This window comes from Benincasa hispida, chromosome 1 (genome assembly GCF_027475165.1).
Source record: "Benincasa hispida cultivar pf3 chromosome 1, pf3_genome.v1.1, whole genome shotgun sequence".
NCBI lineage: Eukaryota > Viridiplantae > Streptophyta > Magnoliopsida > Cucurbitales > Cucurbitaceae > Benincasa > Benincasa hispida.
Genome location: NC_143478.1, coordinates 43,590,640 through 43,609,217, shown reverse-complemented (window position 1 = coordinate 43,609,217; position 18,578 = coordinate 43,590,640). Strand labels below are relative to the sequence as shown.

Genomic DNA, 18,578 nt, shown 5'->3' with positions numbered 1-18,578 from the left:
AAGGAAGACTGAAACTAGAAGTAATAAACAAAGCCAAAAATACAAAGGACACAACAAGAAAACATAGGCCAGCAAATGGGAACTACTTCTAATATGGAGAAGAAATAAATGCCCGCCAATTCAGATTTAGCTCCTGGATTGAGTAATCTTCAAAGGCTCTTGAAAGTGTGCACCAAGAAGAAGCGTTTAGCCGAGCAAACTCAAAACGATCTAACCAAGGGGAAGCTTTATCATGGAAAACTTGTTGGTTTCTTTTAACCATAATTCAGCTAACAAGGCTTTAACCACATTGCTCCAAAGCAATTTAGGTCTCTTCTTAAGGGCTGGCCCAACCAAAAGCTGCAAGACATTGCTCCTAACATTGCATCCAAAAACCCTACAAAGATTACAAAGTAGGAGCAAACGAGACCAACACTTTTTAGCACAAACACATTCAAAAAGTAAGTGCTATAAGTTTTCCTGGTTATCCAAACACAGTGGGCAAACGTGAGGTGAAAGGCAGTGAGAGCTTCCTTTGCATGACTGTGGCAGTGAGAGGGAAGCTTTCTTTACATGATGCTATTCCATTGTGTAAAGAAGTAAGATTGTAATCACAAAAAAAGTGGGTGAATTTACACCAAGACAGAGAAGTGTACAAAAGATGATCTATGAATTGTGTGAATTTTGTTTCACGATCTTCGAAAATACGATGATTCCGTTCATTCCAAATGAGCCAACAAAAGCCTTTGATGATGAAGTTCCACATAATCGCCTTCTTAATGGCGAATAAGAAGCATGTTCAATAGAGTAAGGGGGTCATTTGGGAAGATGGCCCCATTACGGGTCCTTTCTACTGGATTCTTTGTTAGAAGGTGGAGGAAAACCTGGATCACCTTCTCTAGGCCGGTTAGTTTGCGAGATTTGTGGGATTTGCTTTCTGCAGGACTTTGATGTCCAGATAGCAGGTTAGAGGGATTTTTGTGCGACGATTGGGGAGTTCCCCCTTCATCTGCCTTTCAGGGAGAAAGGTTGTTTGTTGTGGTTTGTTGGGGTGTATGCTATGTTGTGGGACGTTTGGTGGGAGAGAAACAATAGGGTGTTTAGAGGTTTAGAAAAGGACCCTAGTGAAGTTTGGTCCTTAGTGAAGTTTCATTTGTTGCGTTGGGCTTTAGTTTAGAAGCTTTTTTGAAATTATTTTCTAGGTATCATTATTCTAAGTTGAAAACCCTTTCATTAGGGGGTTGCTTCTGTGGGCTTGCTTTTTGTATTTCCTTGTTTTCTTTCATTTTTTCTCAATGAAAGTTGTTATTCCTATATTTTTTTTTTCTTATAAGAAAAGAGCCTTTCATTATTCTTGGCACAAGTATCTTCTAATCAATCTTTCTTGAATAATTTTCACTCATGTATAAGGCTTCTTTAAGTGCAAGGAGTAACTTAACATTGGAGAAATGCTTTTATTTAGGAAAATTTGAACGATAAATTTTCTTGCCACTTTGATAGGATTTCAAAAGAAGAATACTTTTATTTAGGTGATTTTGAGTTGACTTTAAGTGCAATCAAATGAATATAGATATAAATAACTAATGGAGGGTCTAAATTGATTCGTTTATGAAAGTTTAGGATTTAAATTGATGCAATTATGAGTTTTGGGTTTTCATTGATACAACCCTCAAAGTTTATAGGTATAAAATGATTTCTCCCCCTTTTTGTTATTATTTTATTTTGTCCTTCCTGTATTCTTCTTTAAAGTTTTCTTTTCATGTGTATATTTATGAAGATTTTCCCTTCTGTCTCTGAATCTTTTTCTAGTAATACTATGTGCACTTGGCCTGCTCGATCCTTTATCAAAAAATTTATATTAATAGAATACAAATATACAAGTTTCCTCATATTCATCTTTCTTGTTTTGATATATCCAACAGCATGTGCATCTTTGTTTTTTGTAACTTCAGCTCTTCAAGTCATTGGTATCTCCCTCGACATCTACATTTAGCTTTTTGGTTTCAAGTTGAATATCATATATTGGCATTTTACCTATTTAAGCTTTTGCCTTTCGTATAAGTTCCAAAACTTATCTGCTTTATGCTATATAATCTGGGCGATGAAAAAAGGCAAGCTCCAACAAGAAACTTTCATGGGCTCAGTGACTTGACCTTAAATACCTCGTAAAACAAGTTACATTTTTTTAGAAAGATTATTATTTTTTAACAGAGTTGCACAGTTTTTGAAAGTTGAATACAATTTTCTTTTTCCTCAGGCTTCTACTAGGAGTTGTTTTTATGCTGGCTTTGCTGCTCAAAGGAATTTTGCTGAGGTGAAATAAAGTAATCTCTTCTCTGGTTAGTGTGTGTTAGCAAAGTTACAAACACCATACTTTTTTGTAGCTGCAAGATTCATGTAAGGAAAGAAATATTATCACTAAGGTTATTAACTTGTGAATCGGAATGCGTATCGAAATTAAAATTAGTGTATCATGTATGGTAAGTTTTGATTTTTAGTTAATATTTGAATATAAATTATTTGTATATATATGATCAAGAATTAATTTTGATTCTTGAATATTGAGTTGCGATGAAATCTTATAAACATGAAGGGTTTTTTTTGAAAAGGAAACGAGTCTCTTTATTCATTAAGTTAATGAAATGAGACTAATGCTCAAAATACATAGATACGACAAGATAAAACTTAGGATCAACAGGTGCACCAGGACATCTCAACTAGGTTGACACCCCCTTAACACCATCGTCATCTCCCAGGACAAAATGAGGGCATAATTAGAATGTTTCAGTACAGTACAATATAAAACAGCCCAGACAAATGTGAACTTAATCTAAAGGCAAACCTGCCCAAACTTAAGACTTGAGACAAGTTCATAGGTCACAACTGTAATTATAATTATAAACTACACAGCTTGCAACAGTAATATTATGGCTTTGGGGAGAGGAAGGAACACCAGTTCAAGCTAATTTCTTGGCTGGAATAATCCGCAAAAACCTTAGAGAGAGAGCTCCACATGGAAGCATTTAGCCGAGCAGCCTTAAATCTGGTAAACCAAGGAGCTTCTTTGTCATGGAAGACTCTTTGGTTTCTTTCAAACCACAAATCTGCAAGCACTGCCTTAATTGCATTACTCCACAGAATTTGTTGATTTTTTCAGAGTTTTGGTCCTACTAACATCTGCAATACATTGTCCCTGAAAACTCCTCCAAAAGCCCAGTAATGAAAACCAACAGTTTTGAGCATAAAAGGAGATGTTGTAGGTCTTTCCAATTTCCTTTACACTATGCACATCTATTTGGAGATAAATAATGAGAGGACAGCTTCTTTTGCAAAGCATTAGAGTAGTTAAGAGTTCCAAATAACATTATCCATAAGACAATATTTACTCGCCGGGGCCTTTTGGATTTCCATAACGCCTTTCCTAAAGTTCTGTCAATTGGGGAAGCCTTGCCTAAATGAGTGACTAGTGATTTGACGGTGAAAAAACTACTTGTTTCCAATGACCATGACCGTTTATCATTGCAATCCTTCACTTTTCTAGTTGCAACAATACTTAACAAGTCTTGAAATTCTAAGATCTCCTCATCTTTCAAGAGTCTTCTAAAAGAGATGGACCAAGAGGAAGTAATATTGTCCCAATGGTCCAACATCGAACCATTAGGGTGGAGTGCTATTTGGAATAAGCTTGGGAATTTGTTTTTTTAGAGGAATGTTGTCAGCCCAAGAGTCCAACCAAAAGGCTATTCGGCTACCATTACCAAATTTGAACACTGCCAAAGTCTCCACTTTCATCCACTAGAGATATTGATCCATGGGCTTCAAAGACTACAACTTACCTTGCCCAAGGTGTGCCAACAATACAAACTTCTACCATGTATACTCTTGACAACTTTACACCAAAGGGAGGAGTCCTCATTCATAAATCTCCATCCCCATTTAGCTAAGAAGGCCAAATTCCTTTCTTTTAAACCTCCTAGACCAAGCCCTCAATCCTTTTGGGCCTTAGAAAACAGCTCCCATTTGGCTAAATGATTTATCTTTTCTCCTTTGTGACCTTCTCAGAAGAAGTTCTTCATAATTCTTTCCATCTTAGATAGCACCTTTCCTGGCATAAAAAGGGAGACATATGGTAAGTAGGAAGTTCTTTTCAGATTGTATCTTCTCCATTTGTCCAATTTGCCATGTATTTTATCAATAACTTGCTGCCAAAACTCCACCTTCTTTGGGTATCCTCCCAAAGGTAAACCAAGGTACTTAAAAGGGAGATGTTCAACTTTGCAATTGAGTCTTGCAGCAACTGAAATCAGCTTGTCATTTTCTACATTTATGCTGCAAAGAGCTGATTTATCCCAATTAATTTTTTGGCCCAAGCACCATTCAAAGAGATCAAGAGTATTCCGAAGATTATCTAGCATTTCATCTTCATATTTACAAAAACTTAAAGTATCATTTGCAAATTGTAGGATGGAGACATGGGTTTTATCTTTTCCAACCATAAAGCCTTCATATTTCCCCTCTTCATGCAGTCGTGTGATTAAAGCACTAAGCATCACTTACTAAAAGGAATAAGAAGGGAGAAAGAGGATCCCCTTGCCTAGTTCCTCTAATAGCTTTAATTCTTCCTCTTGGTCTTCCATTTATGAAAATGGAGAACTTTGGATTGGAGATGCATCCCATTATCCAGGAGATCCATTTAATATAAAAGTTTTTTCCACGAAGCACCTTCTCGAGGAAGTCCCAATCCACTTTATCAAATGCTTTTTCTAAGTCCAACTTTAGAATCCATCCTTTTTTCTTTTTAGATCTTTAGTCTTCTACGGGTTCATTGGCTATGAGAATGGGGTCAAGAATTTGCCTCCCCTCAATGAATGCACTTTGAGTTGGAGCTATAATGCTTGGCATGATCCCTTTGAGTCTTTCAGCTAGCACTTTTGCAATAATTTATACACAAGAGTGGAGCTATAGGCCTAAAGTTTTTTACCAAAACCACATCTTCCTTCTTTTGAATTTGACATATGAAATTCTCTTTAACGCAAGAGTTTAACTTTCCATTACCATAAAATTCATCGAACAACCTAGAGAAGTTATCCTTTAGTTGATTCCAAAATTTAAGAACAAATTCTGGTGTAAAGCCATCCGAACCAAGGGCCTTGTTCCTTGCCAACTCTTTCACTGCCTTTCTGATTTCTGTAGGGGTGAATCTTGCCACAAGCTGCTCATTTTGGTTTCTTGTTACTCTTGGCCATTCAAGGTTGTATGGTATTGATTGAATCGCTTCACATTTGGAATAAAGAGAGGAATAAAACCCCAAAATAAGATCTTCAATTTCTCGGTAGGATCTAGTTGGGATTCCATGGTCATCGATCAATTCTGCCATCAAATTCTTCCTCTTTTCGCAGCTAGAAAACGATGGAAGAAAGAAATGTTTTCATCCCTTAAGTCTAACCAGTTCAGCTTACTTTTTTGAATAAGATTTCTTTCTTCCATTTGGTAAACTACCAATAACTCGGCTTTCAAAGCTATTCTTATGTCTTCTTCCCAAAATTGAGTTTCTTCATCATCAGCCAATTGGTCTCTTCTTTCAATATCTTTTAAAAGACATTCCTCCTTATTTTTCATATTTTTCTCATAATCAGCTAGCCATTTTTTTAATGCTGTTTTGGTTCTTCTCAGTTTTGAGGAGATTAAATATCCAGCCCAGTCTTGCTGCTCTTCCATATCTAAGGATCTTTCAATTAGTCTGCAACATTCTTTGATTTTCAGCCAACTATTAAAAAAGTGAAAAGGAGATGATCCCCATTCAAAAGCACCGGCTTCCAAAAGAAGGGGAAAGTGATCGGGCATGGTTCTTGCTTGCCTAGTCACTCATGAGTTTTCAAAAGTCTCTTCCCAATTATTTGATACTAAAAATCTATCAATGAGTGATTTAGAAACCACTTGGCCTTCTCTAGACCATGTGAAGCGTCTGCTTGAGAGAGGAATTTCCATTAGATTATTCTCGCTAATGAATTTATTAAAATTTCTCATGTCTCTTATTGCTCTTCCAAAAGGAAACCGCTCACAACTTCTACGTATACTATTGAAATCACCACCAATGCACCAAGGTATAGTGCACACGTCAGCTAGGGAAGACAATTCAGTTCAAAGTCTTCTTCTTTCTCTGTAATATGTGGAGTCATATACGTTTGTTATTCAACACTGTTTTTTGCAAATTGTTAAAACACTTAATTGTCAAGGAAAATTCAGCTTTAAGGGTGTCTACTACTGAAATCTTTCCTTCATCCCACATTGTGAGTATTCCTCCTGATCTTCCTTTAGCTTCCACGAAAGACCAGCCTACATCTTTCGAACTCCATATGCTTTTTATAAATGCTCCATCAAAACCGTTTCTTTTTGTCTCTTGAATCAATACTATATCCGGATCGATCTTTTTCAAAAATCTTTTAAGGATCAATCTTTTTTATTGCTGCCCAAGATCCCTTGTATTCCACAAAGGGTTTTTTCTAAAAAAGAAATGTAGTCGTCAATGTATTGATATTATAGACATTTATTGCTCCCCAAGATCCCTTGTATTCCACCAAGGGTTTTTTCTAAAAAAGAAATCTTTTTTATTGCTCCCCAAGATCCCTTGTATTCCACAAAGGGTTTTTTCTAAAAAAGAAATGTAGTCGTCAATGTATTGATATTATAGACATTTTTTTGGGTAAGGAAACATAACTTTTCATTGATAAAATGAAAAGGGACTAATGCTCAAAATACAAGGAAATAAAAAGAAGAAACACTAAACTTAAATTATTCATTTTAAACAATATTGGAGACCTATTGTTCTTTCATCTTCCTCAATTAGAGGACTCTTTAATTCTCTCAGCTCCCAGAATTAAGTCCCTCTTAGGCCTTTGTCCTTCTTTAAACCTAACCTAGTCTTGAACTCTAGGAATTAACTATTTAGTGACTTCATCTATCCCTTTCATTTATTTCTTTCCAAGTTCTAAGATCAACATATAGTCCTTCCATTTGTGCATGTGCCACAACTATCTTCATCTTCTTCAATTTTCTTTTTCATGTTGGGTGAACTTTTCAGTTTTCTTTGATATCCACATGGACACACGAAAGTAAAAGACATGCACCGCTTGTATTAAATGCATGCTGGCACATTTATTGCCATTTTCTATGCAATAAAGCTAAGGCTTTCGCCCTATAGCCTTAGAGGTGTACGCTCACAAAAGCTTACGCCTCAAACAGATGAGGCGAGGCACAATATTGCTGCCTCGCCTCAAGGCTTGCACCTTGAATGCCTTATTTATTTATTTATTTTTTATAATAATTAAAAAAAGGGGAAACGAGCTTCTTCATTGATGTAATAAAATGAGACTAATGCTCAAAGTACAAGAGGATTATACAATGAGCAAAAAACGCCTAAGGATCAGGAGACGCACCTAGACATCTCAACTAGGTTGACACCCTCTTTGCATCCTCATCATTTCCATACAAACTATCTCAATATGGTCGAATGAAAACACAGCAATACAGCCAAGAAAATGACACTATCTGGCCTAGAAAAAGAGCACCCTTACAACATATGAGTAGTAAGAAAATAAACAGAATTAATAATCTTCCTTGAGAAAAGAGCTCCAATTTAGGAGTATGTCTTGTACTGAGTAATCTTTGAAGTATTTGGAGAGGGAACACCACGAGGAGGCGTTAAGCTTTGCAGCTTCGAAACGATCATGCCAATGAATTGCTTTATTAAAACATTGAACTAAACATAAAGACTATATCAAATTTCAATCGAGGGCGAGTTTCATATTTATTGTTCACAAGTAATGTCCCACTCAAATGGTGTGGATCGTCAACTAATAGAACGTGTCCCACCGACATGTTCTTTTTTTTTTTTGAGGGTCCCTAATGTCTCCATGGATAAGAGAGAGGTGAGAACTTGGGATGGTATATGAGAACAATGTGAAAAATGGGTGTGCATTTGAAGAGTTGACAAATTTCACACTTAAAGTTAGTGCTTTTATGAACGAATTAAGAAGGAAACAGACACTCAAGGTAGGCAAGGTTCTGGATGTCCAAGATGATAGTGGCACATCATAAAAAGTCAATCTTTATTCGAAGGATCTAAAGACTCAAGAGTATGAGCAAATTGTTGGACTGACCTACAAGGTTATTACATACCTTCGTTGTTAGATGATTATCAACGCTGAGATATGACAATTCTGCACATAATATAAGTATATAACATAGATGATCTTCTTCCTTGAACCTAAGTCCTAAATATACAAGAGTTCACAAGGAATTTAGTTTCAGAATTTAAGTCCTCTGAGAAGTTTTTTTTTTTTAAAAACAAATAAGTGCTTGTCAAGCTTACTCACCTATTGTAAGTTATACTCCAATTTGGCACAGACAATATAGAGTCGAGGGTTAGTATACTTGATATTTTGACGTTTCTGATCATTATTACACAGAGTCAAGGGTTAGCGTACTTGATATTTGGTTATTTCTAATGACTGTTACTCTGGTAGGTGTACTATTACCAATTTGCTTTATATGGAAGAAATAATGGGAATAAAGATCTACCACTTGTCATATGATAAACTTCAATCTCCATCCATCTGGATGAAAGAGTCCGAGTGCGAAGAATTAGGAACTTTAGATTACCTTGTTGCATACTCTTTAACGCACTTACACTTGTAGAATTTGTTTTGTTCAACAATTGTAGAATACTGTTATTTGGTAGAAGTCAACCGAGACAGTGACATGTTGAAAGAACAATAGTACAAGCAGAAATGAAATTTACCAGTTTGGAGATGAATTGGGCAAATTTGCTGAACTTGAACACAAATAGAGGTATAAAAGAACTTCTTGTTGCCTGTAGGATAGTGGTAGTAAATCAAGTATAGGTAGCAAATTTGGAAAAGAAAAACCAAGGGTGGTGATGATGATTGATAAAAACCATACATGACCACCAAATCTGGAAGCTAGGGGCTGTTGAAGAACGAATTCAGAACTTAGAAGAGAGATTTCATGAAATTGCACAACTATACACTCTATCGATAATCGAGCTGAATTCTGGTGTATCACTAGGGGTTTGTCTTTTCTATTAACTCCTACGAATTAGATAAAAAACAATATTTGAATTAAGTATTCAACTCCAAAAGATGAATCAAGAAAGAATTAACTTTTTAGTTATACTCCCTATTTTTTATAAAGAGAAATAATTGCAACAATACAAATCGAAATGTAGGGAAATAAATGATATCCAATTACAATAAAACCTCTATAAATTAATAATGTCAGGACCGCAGAATTTTATTAATTTAAAGAGGTATTAATTAGTCAATAAATTACTAAATTATTAATTTAAAGAGATATTTTCCAATTCAACGAACGTATATTATCTTCATGAATAAAACATATACATTGTATTGACTAATTGAATGATGTTCATGTATAATGTTACTAATTTTTCTTTTTTTTTTTTAGAAAAAAAGAAACGAGCCTCTCTATTCATTAAGATAATGAAAAGAGACTAATGCTCAATGTACAAGAGATACGGTAAAATAGGACTAAAACTTAGGATCAACAGGTGCACTCAGGCACCTTAACTAGGTTGACACCCTCTTAACATCCTTATCATCTCCAAGAACAGAAGAATGTGGACTTGATCAGTTTAATTCAGTACAATACAGGCCCAGACAAATAAGATCTTAAACAAGTCACAAAACTAATACAAGAAACTTAAGACAATTACACAGGGTATTCCAAAATACAATACTAAAAGAAGAAGCTACTTTCCTCTTAGAAAGGAGCAACAGGTTTTGATTCCTAGAGCAACCAACTGAGACAGCAACATTAGAACTCCGAGGAGAGGAAGGCGCGGAAGTTCAAGCTAATTTCTTGGCTGGAATAGTCCGCAAAAGTGCCTTGGAGAGTGAGCTCCACATGGATGCATTCAAATGGGCTGCCTCAAATCTGGAAATCCAAGGAGTTTCCTTGTCATGGAAAACTTTTTGGTTTCTTTCAAACCATAAATCTGCCAGCACTGCCTTTACTGCATTATTCCACAGGATTTGCTGTTTTTTCTTGAGTTTTGGTCCCACCAAAATCTGCAAGACGTTGTCTCTGAAATTTTTCCCAAAAACCCAGCTGATATTGAACAATTTGAGTCATGTAAACCAGCAATTTTGAGCATAGCAGCAGTCAAAAAGAAGGTGCCGAAGGTCTTCCCAATCTCCTTTACACATTGCACATCTATTTGGAGATAAATAATGGGAGGACAGCTTCTTTTGCAAAACATTTGAAGAGATCCAAATAACATTACCCATATGACAATGTTGACTCGTCGGGGGCTTTTAGATTTTCTTAACGCCTTTCTTAAAGGTTGATCGATTGGAGAAGCTGTGGAAAGATGGGTGACTAGTGATTTGACGGTGAAAGTGCCATTTGCTTCCAAGGACCATGATCGTTTATCAATGTAGTCCTTCACTTTTTTTTGTGGCTATGATGGTTAACAAGCCTTGAAATTCTAAAATCTCCTCATCTTTCAAGAGTCTTCTAAAGGAGATGGACCAAGAGGAAGTTGTATTATCCCAATGGTCCAAGACCGAACCATTGAGGTTGTGTGCTATTTGAAATAAGCATGGGAATCTGGGTTTCAGGGGGATGTTGTCAGCCCAAGAATCCAACCAAAAAGCTATTTGGCTGCCATTACCGAGTTTGAACACCGCCAAAGCCTCCACTTTCAGCCACAACTTGAGATATTGATCCATGGGCTTCGAACACTATAGCTTACCTTGCCCGAAGTGTGCCAACTAAACATACTCCTACCATGTATACTCTTGACAACTTTACACCAAAGAGAGGAATCCTTATTCATAATAAAAAAGTTCATTGTAGCACGCAGTACTAATTAAAACTTAATGCAAGTTTGTGTATGGTAAGGAAATCAACCACTATATGTATCGTGTAAACAACATTAAACATTCCTAATTAGTTAATCCAAATCAAAATCAACCAACCATGGCCTCACATCTAAAAGGTGTTAAAAAACCAACCATGACAGATCAAATACCTAAAGCACAATGTGAGTATAAGAGAGATTACCCCACATATGCACTCAAAAAGATTTGGAACAGTGGATTAATGAAAATTTTCACTCAAAGATTTGCAGCTTCTCAAGGTATAATATCAAACACACTCAAGTGATTCTGAGTACCTTTTGGCTAACTTTGAAAAGGAGAGGATACCCAACGATACAAACCTGCAAAGTATTCATCATCCAGAGATGGAGAAGGCTCTTTATGAGTGGTTTCCCCAATACCTAGAACATGTAAGCATGCCCAGAGAGCTAATTTTGGAGAAGGAAAGAGACACAATGAAACTTCTATACCCTCAAAAACCTCCTGAGTCGCACAATTTTCTCAAGGTTGGCTTGAGAAGTTCAAGCTAAGACATGGTATAAAGTAATATTGTCGTTTCGGAGAGTGTGATTCTGTAGACATAGAGGATATGGAGAACAAATTGGTGGCTATAAGGGAAATAATAAACCAGTATCCTATGAAGAATGTTTTTAATATGGATGAAACTGGTTTGTTTTATAGGCTAAAAGCTAATCATTCTCTTGCAATGAAACAACTTGAAGGAAGAAAACAAAGCAAAGAAAGGCTTACAATTTTTATTTGCCGCAATGAGGATGACTCTGAAAAAATTCCTTTATGGGTTACTGGAAAGTACGCAAAGCCACATTGCTTCAAGAATATTGACATGAACAGCTTGAGTAGTCAATATCGTTCCAACATACAATGGATGACGAGTGTGCTTTTTGATGAATATGTTCATTACTTGGATCAGAAAATGCATGGTAGAAGAATTTTCTTTGATGATAAATGATTGTCCAGCCCATCCAAAAAATATTGAAGGACTACTTAATATTGTGTTGTATTTTTTGCCACCTAACATGACATAAAAAATCCAATCATGTGATGCAGGGGTAATAAGAAGTTTCAAGATGCACTAGCGTAGGAGATTCTACCGTAGGGTATTAGAGGGCTATGAGTTGGGAGAATTTGATTTAGAAAGGACCAAAGTTTTAGGTGCCATCAAACTTGCAGTCTCAGCTTGGATGTTGGACAATAAATGTTCAGCAAGAGACAATAGCAAATTGTTTTCAACACTGTAAAATTCGTTTGTAAGATGAAGTAGCCTCAATAAATTTGAATGAAGAAACTACTGAAGAAGGCATTCATGATCTTGATACAATGATTAATGATCTCGGGTACCACAACAAAATTGATGTCACTCACCAGTTGGATTTACTCGGGTGAAAATGATACATGTTCAGAGGTCCAAAGTTTAGAAGAAATTATAGCTAGTGTTGTTGAAATTCCTACTGAGGATGAAACTGAAGATGATACAATGCCTATGCAACCAATTACGTGGAAGGAAGCACTCATAGCGGTACTAACTCTTTGCAATTTTTTGTTGTAGTATGAGGATGCGACACTGGAGCTTTTGGATACAATAAGAAAAGTTAGAGATGGAATACAGCTAGATTAAATTTTAAGAAGAAACAAACAACAATAGAATCATATTTTACTATGTTGTCTTGATTATATTTGTAGTTTCATAGAATTATTAATTTATAATATTTGAAGGGATCTCAAATTTATATATGCATCTTTCGGAAAATTATTATCTTATTAATTTAGACCTTGGGCCCAATTTGGGACCAAGAAAAATTATTATTTTAGAGAGGTTATTAATTTATTGAATATTAAATTATAGAGGTTCTACTTTATTCCAATATTTTATAGCTTTTTGTTATGCATCCTTATGTTTTGTACGTGCGGACAAATGAGGGACATATATTTTAATTAAATGGGGGACATATATTTGTTTACCTTTGCTGATTTCTTGCTTAAATTTATTCTGTTTAACCTTCATGTTTAAGTGGATAGCTTTTAATTACTTCTACATTTTTGTCACTTCAATCGATCTTCATAACAGTAGTTTACATATTATTTCGTCACACAGACTACCCAAAGCACTTATCTCCTAGTTTAAGCTGGGCTTGTGACAAATGGCCATTTTCTATCTTTTCTTACTACTGATGCATAGGAAGATAAGATCTTTTTCTTTTAATAGATACCTTGAATGAAATTGACCCTGTCCTTTCAATGCATATGTGCTGAAAGAAACAGAAATTAATTCTAGGTGATTGCCAAAGGTGAAGCACAAGGAATGGTGAGCAAGTCTATTGGTATGATGCTTGGCATTACATTGGCTAATCGTATAAGGTCCTCAACATCTCTTGCTCTTGGGTGCTTTAGCATAGTGACCTTAGTCCACATGTTCTGCAATCTAAAATCATATAAGTCCATTCAACTAAGGACATTAAATCCTTATCGTGCAAGTAAGTTCTCTTTCCTTCGTTTGCAATTTAGGGTTGATGAGATGTATATGTACTGTTTTTATTATATTATCACTATCACAATATATCATGATGATTAGCTTGCTTGGTAGTATGCTGTATCAAAGATAATACCCTATTTCACCCACCCCCTTGCACTTCTTGAGGGGACTTTTTGGAATATTTTACATTGCAAACAGAAGACATTTTCTAGAGTTGATGAGGGCAAGGTTGTTAATTTTTGAATCAAAATGTGAAATTAAAATTTAATGTGACGTGTATTATGAATAAAAACTATTTGTGTGTGTATATTTACCAGGAACTTGACCTTAGTTATTAATGGAATCTTATAAATACGAGGGATTTTTTAAAATTAGATTTAGTCATTAGTTTGTTTGAAAATGTCTCAATGACCAACTAGCCTTTTCACCTTTTTTTTCCATAGAAGTTAAACTAAGTCTTCCAAGTTTTTCAGTTGAATACTTTGAAAAAGCTTTGTTCAGTGCTTACATTTCTGGCTTGAGTATATTTGTTGTTTTGCATTTTTCTTTTCTCTCTATCAAATGGAGTTTGTATCCCTGAATAAGAAGTTGTTCCTTGTTTCAAAATAATAATAAAACTAAAAAATAAACAAACTCTTTAATTCTCTCCAAAGTCTCCAAAAGTTGCGCATTTTCCAGAGATTGAAGGCATAATGTAACTAGAAGGCTTACTTCTTTAATTAGCTATAGTTAGTTTGTTAGTTTTGAACAAACTTATAATCTTTCTCTATAAATAAAGCCTCTTCCCTCATTTTGAGGAGAGATTCATTGATTCAAAATATTAGCTTTTTGATTTCACACCAAAATTGGTATCAGAGCACTCCAAGATTTGGGAACCGATGGCGGGAAGGAGAGCCCATCAACCAATCGAAGGAGATGTACACGGGAAAGAACAAGAGGTGGAAGAGACTCCCACCCTTTCTCCAAGAACCTCAACCCGACGCTTGCTGTCCATTGAGAACTCAGTGGAGGGAATTCATGACACCTTAACAAACCTTCTAGAAAGCATGGAAACCCTTGCTAGAAGAGTTGAAATGCTTGCAACCGCACCTCAAAATCGAGAGAATATTCAACCAGTTGATAAGAATGGGGAGGAAGAGGAAGAAGAGGCGGCGGACGGGCAAGAAATTGCCAAAACTAGCAAGAAATATTTCAAGAAAGACATCCAAGAATTCAAAGACAGCACCATGAAAATCTAAGAAGACAACCAATTAGCCATGAAAGATATCAAGAAAACCAAGATTGGAATTCATCTAGGGAATATGATCAAGAAGAAGAATTCTTTGTGCCAAGAAGAGGAAGGGGCGAGAGACGTGAGGACAATGATTTCAAGATGAAAATTGACTTGTCAAGTTACAATGGGAAGCGAGACATTGAAGCATTTCTTGATTGGATCAAGAACACAGAAAATTTCTTCACATACATGAACACTCCCGAGCACAAGAAAGTGCATCTCGTGGCACTAAAGTTAAAAGCTGGCACCTCAGCTTAGTGGGATCAACTTGAGATCAATCGGAGAAGAATTGGCAGAAGACCAATTCATTCGTGGGAGAAGATGAAAAGGTTAATGAAGGAACGCTTCCCACCTCCTAATTACGAACAAACCTTGTATAGTCAATATCAAAATTGTAGACAAGGAGGACGATCGGTGGCTGATTACATTGAAAAATTCCATCGACTAGGAGCAAGAACAAACCTTATGGAGGGTGAGCAACATTTGATTGCAAGGTTTATTGGAGGTCTACATATGGATATCAAAGAAAAGGTAAAACTACTACCTTTCCACTCTTTTACTGAAGCTATCTCTTTTGCTGAAACTGTGGAGGAGATGAACGAAATCCGAGTCAAGAATTCATCAAGAAGGCCCGCTTGGGAAGCCTCCACAAGCAAAAAGGTTAGTGCTGCAAGTAAAGCACCAAATCCTCCAAATCCACCAGCCTTGACCAAAGACAAAGATAAAGAAAATCAAGAAGAAAGTGAAGAGAAGAAGACCGAGACCACATTCAAGAAGAGAGCTCAAAATCCCTACAATAGGCCTTCTTTGGACAAATGCTTTCGATGTGGCCAAGTTGGTCATCTATCTAATGCATGCCCCCAACGAAAAACAGTAGCTTACATAGAAGAGGAAGAAGAAATGATGGCTGAAAACAATGAAGAAGAAGATGAGGAAGCCGAGTTCATTGAACCGGGTGATGGTGATAGACTCTCTTGTGTTCTCCAAAGAATGTTAATCACTCCTAAAGAGGATTTGAACCCCCAAAGGCATTGTCTTTTCAAAACAAGGTGTACAATCAACAACAAGGTATGCAATGTCATCATAGACAGTGGAAGTAGCGAGCTCCAAAAAGCTAGCGGCGGCTCTAAATCTCAAAGTGGAGACTCATCCAAACCCATACAAGATAGCATGGGTAAAGAAAGGTGGCGAGGCACAAGTAAGTGAAATTTGCACCATTCCCCTTTCAATTGGTAATAGCTACAAGGACCAAATAGTATGCGATGTATTGGAAATGGATGTATGTCACATATTGTTAGGGAGACCATGGCAATATGATACTCGAACCTTACACAAGGGGAGAGAGAATACATACGAGTTTAATTGGATGGGCAAGAAAGTGGTCTTACTTCCACTAAACAAGAAGAATGATAAAGGCGTAAAGGTGAAAAAGGAAGACAACAGCCACTTGTTTATAACAATTAGTGGAAAAACTTTGATGAAAGAAAGAGAAGAAGATATATTAGGACTTGTTGTTGATAAGTCCGAGGAAATACAAGAGAATGGGAACCTTCCGGTGATACAAGAATTGTTCGATGAATTCCCTCTCCTTAAAAGAGAACCCGAGGTGCTGCTCCCATTGAGAAATATTCAACACCACGTTGACCTAATCCTGGGAGCTACACTACCAAACTTGCCTCACTATAGAATGAGTCCTAAGGAATATGAAATCCTTCACCAACACATCGAGGAGTTACTCAACAAAGGGCACATTCAACCAAGTTTAAGCTCGTGTGCAGTCCCGACCCTACTAACTCCAAAGAAAGATGGAAGCTGGAGAATGTATGTAGACAGTAGAGCCATTAATCGAATCACCGTGAAATACCGTTTTCCAATCCCTCGTATATGTGATCTACTTGACCAACTTGGACAACTTGGAGGAGCATTGATCTTTTCTAAGGTGGATTTGAAGAGTGGATACCACCAAATAAGAATACGACCGAGTGATGAATGGAAGATGGCTTTCAAGACCAATGAAGGATTGTTCAAATGGCTAGTCATGCTCCAAGCACTTTCATGAGACTCATGGATCAAGTACTCCATCCTTTGCACATTAATCCAGTATTCAACGTGGTTGACTTGAAGCCTTATTTTGCTCCGGACAGCTTCCATTTAGCATCCTAATTGCCTCGCAGACGAGTCCAATCTTGAGGGGTGGATTTGATGTAACTAGAAGGCTTACTTCTTTAATTAGCTGTAGTTAGTTTGTTAGTTTTGACTTTAACTATAGTTAGTTGGTTAGTTTTGAACAAACTTGTAATCTTTCTCTATAAATAAAGCCTCTTCCCTCATTTTGAGAAGAGATTCATTGATTCAAAATATTAAATTTTTGGTTTCACACCAAGGCAACTCAAGGGTTTTATTGGGAAGTAATTTTCTCTAGCTTGATGATAACAATCATTTAATGCAACCATCATTCTCCCCTGGTATTAATGGAGTAGATTTATCATCAGCATTTAATTCAGTGGAAACAGCCCTAAAATCTTCGTAACAGAGAAGGAAAGGTCTAATTCTCAAGCTTCCAAAACTCCTCAACATAAATTACATAGGCCTACCTTCATGCCTACTTATAAAAAATTTTACTCTCATAAACGTGGGGCTTCATTAATATCAAAGGAGATTTTAATCCCGATGTAATTGAAGTTTTCCGCACTCTTGCCCAAGTTCCAGCACTAATTAGAAAACAGCCCGAGATTTCTTGCTCCAACCATGCTGTAACTAGAATGATTATTCTAGTTCCAAATGGAAAATTCAATTTAATGAAGGAAATTCCATCCATTGCAATTCCAGAAAGTTGTGATTGAGGAAGATTTTGATGAAGATTCTTTGGCAAGTGTTAGCGGTGGTGAAGAACCGGAAATTTTGGTTCCAAATTTGGCCTCAGGATAGGAAAATATTAGTTGTGGGAAAGAGGTTGCCGATCTCTTTCAAACTCCTTCATCCAGGCTTTAGCACATCCTTGTCAAAGGCCCTTTGATGTCTTCTTGGAAGTTCTTGGTCTCTATGTTCAAAACGCTGATTAGTTTCTTGGGTTCTTGGTAGTTCTTTGCAGTAAATTTTCCTATTCTTGATGAAGAGTTTGTGGATGTCTCTGATTGTTCCAAATTTCTGGGTTAATTCAAACAGCTTCTTGATTGTTTCTTCATTGTCCATTGACCGACATCTAGTGTCAGTTGCTCAATGGATTGTTGTAGCCCTGCCGTGGATGTTTTCATTGCAATCATGTTGTCCAAGATGCCACTGAAAGAAGCTTCTAAGTTGGCTAAACTTTGATTTACTGTTTGAGGAGAAGAGGAAAAAGATGCTTCTGCATTAGTAGGTGGAAGAATGGGAAGCTTGCCGGAGCCATTTCCCTCCATGATGTCCCTTCACGAGGGTGCTCTGATACCAATTAGTGTAGACTAGATTCTTGGAGAATTCTTGAAGGATTCTTGGAGAAGAAGTTTTATTAATGACAACAAGGCTCTCTTTAAATAGGCCCAAAGGGAAAGACTTGTACACACCTAACTAACTAACTAATCCTAAACCCCTTTAAATAGACTCAAAGGGGAAGGTGGTTTCACACCTAAACTAAAATAAAACTAAGTATTATTAATAAACTAAAAATATTAAAATAAAAGGAAAGAGAATACAATTGGTTAATTACAAGAAATATCTGAAATACCCCTACATCAAAGCTCGGTAAAATTAAAACTAAGGGTGTGTTTGGTATGTGATAAAAGTAGAGAGTTGAGTTGAGTTGAGTTGGTAATTATTATCTGAAGAGTTATATTATCTGGGGAGTTAAATTGTCTGTGTTTGTTGTGCAGAGTTGAGTTAAGTTGGTAATTATTGTCTGTGTTGTGCAGAGTTGAGTTGAGTTGGTAATTATTGT

General features: G+C 36.4%; 2 protein-coding genes and 1 pseudogene across 3 annotated transcripts in view; all 3 read left to right on the top strand.

The window, feature by feature from the left end:
* RUS1 (root UVB sensitive-like protein (Protein of unknown function, DUF647)) overlaps window positions 1-18,578 on the top strand; it is a 54,760-nt gene that overhangs the window by 6,188 nt on the left and 29,994 nt on the right. The window contains exons 3-4 of the mRNA XM_039025467.2: window positions 2,237-2,293; window positions 13,195-13,393. Coding sequence (XP_038881395.1) covers window positions 2,237-2,293; window positions 13,195-13,393 — 256 coding nt within the window. The remainder of the gene's footprint in view (window positions 1-2,236; window positions 2,294-13,194; window positions 13,394-18,578) is intronic.
* On the top strand, window positions 7,868-12,629 carry LOC150038468 (CENP-B homolog protein 2-like; annotated as a pseudogene). Its single transcript, XR_016531745.1, has one exon. The product of XR_016531745.1 is annotated as a CENP-B homolog protein 2-like (transcript).
* Window positions 14,310-17,355, top strand: LOC150038467 (uncharacterized). Its single transcript, XM_090317270.1, has one exon. It carries the CDS (start codon window positions 14,987-14,989, stop codon window positions 15,869-15,871), a length of 885 nt encoding a protein of 294 aa, XP_090173396.1. The 5' UTR covers window positions 14,310-14,986; the 3' UTR covers window positions 15,872-17,355.

Coding starts and splice junctions, on each gene's coding strand:
- LOC150038467 (XM_090317270.1), top strand. CDS start 14,987: ATGAAAAGGTTAATGAAGGAACGCTTCCCACCTCCTAATTACGAACAA.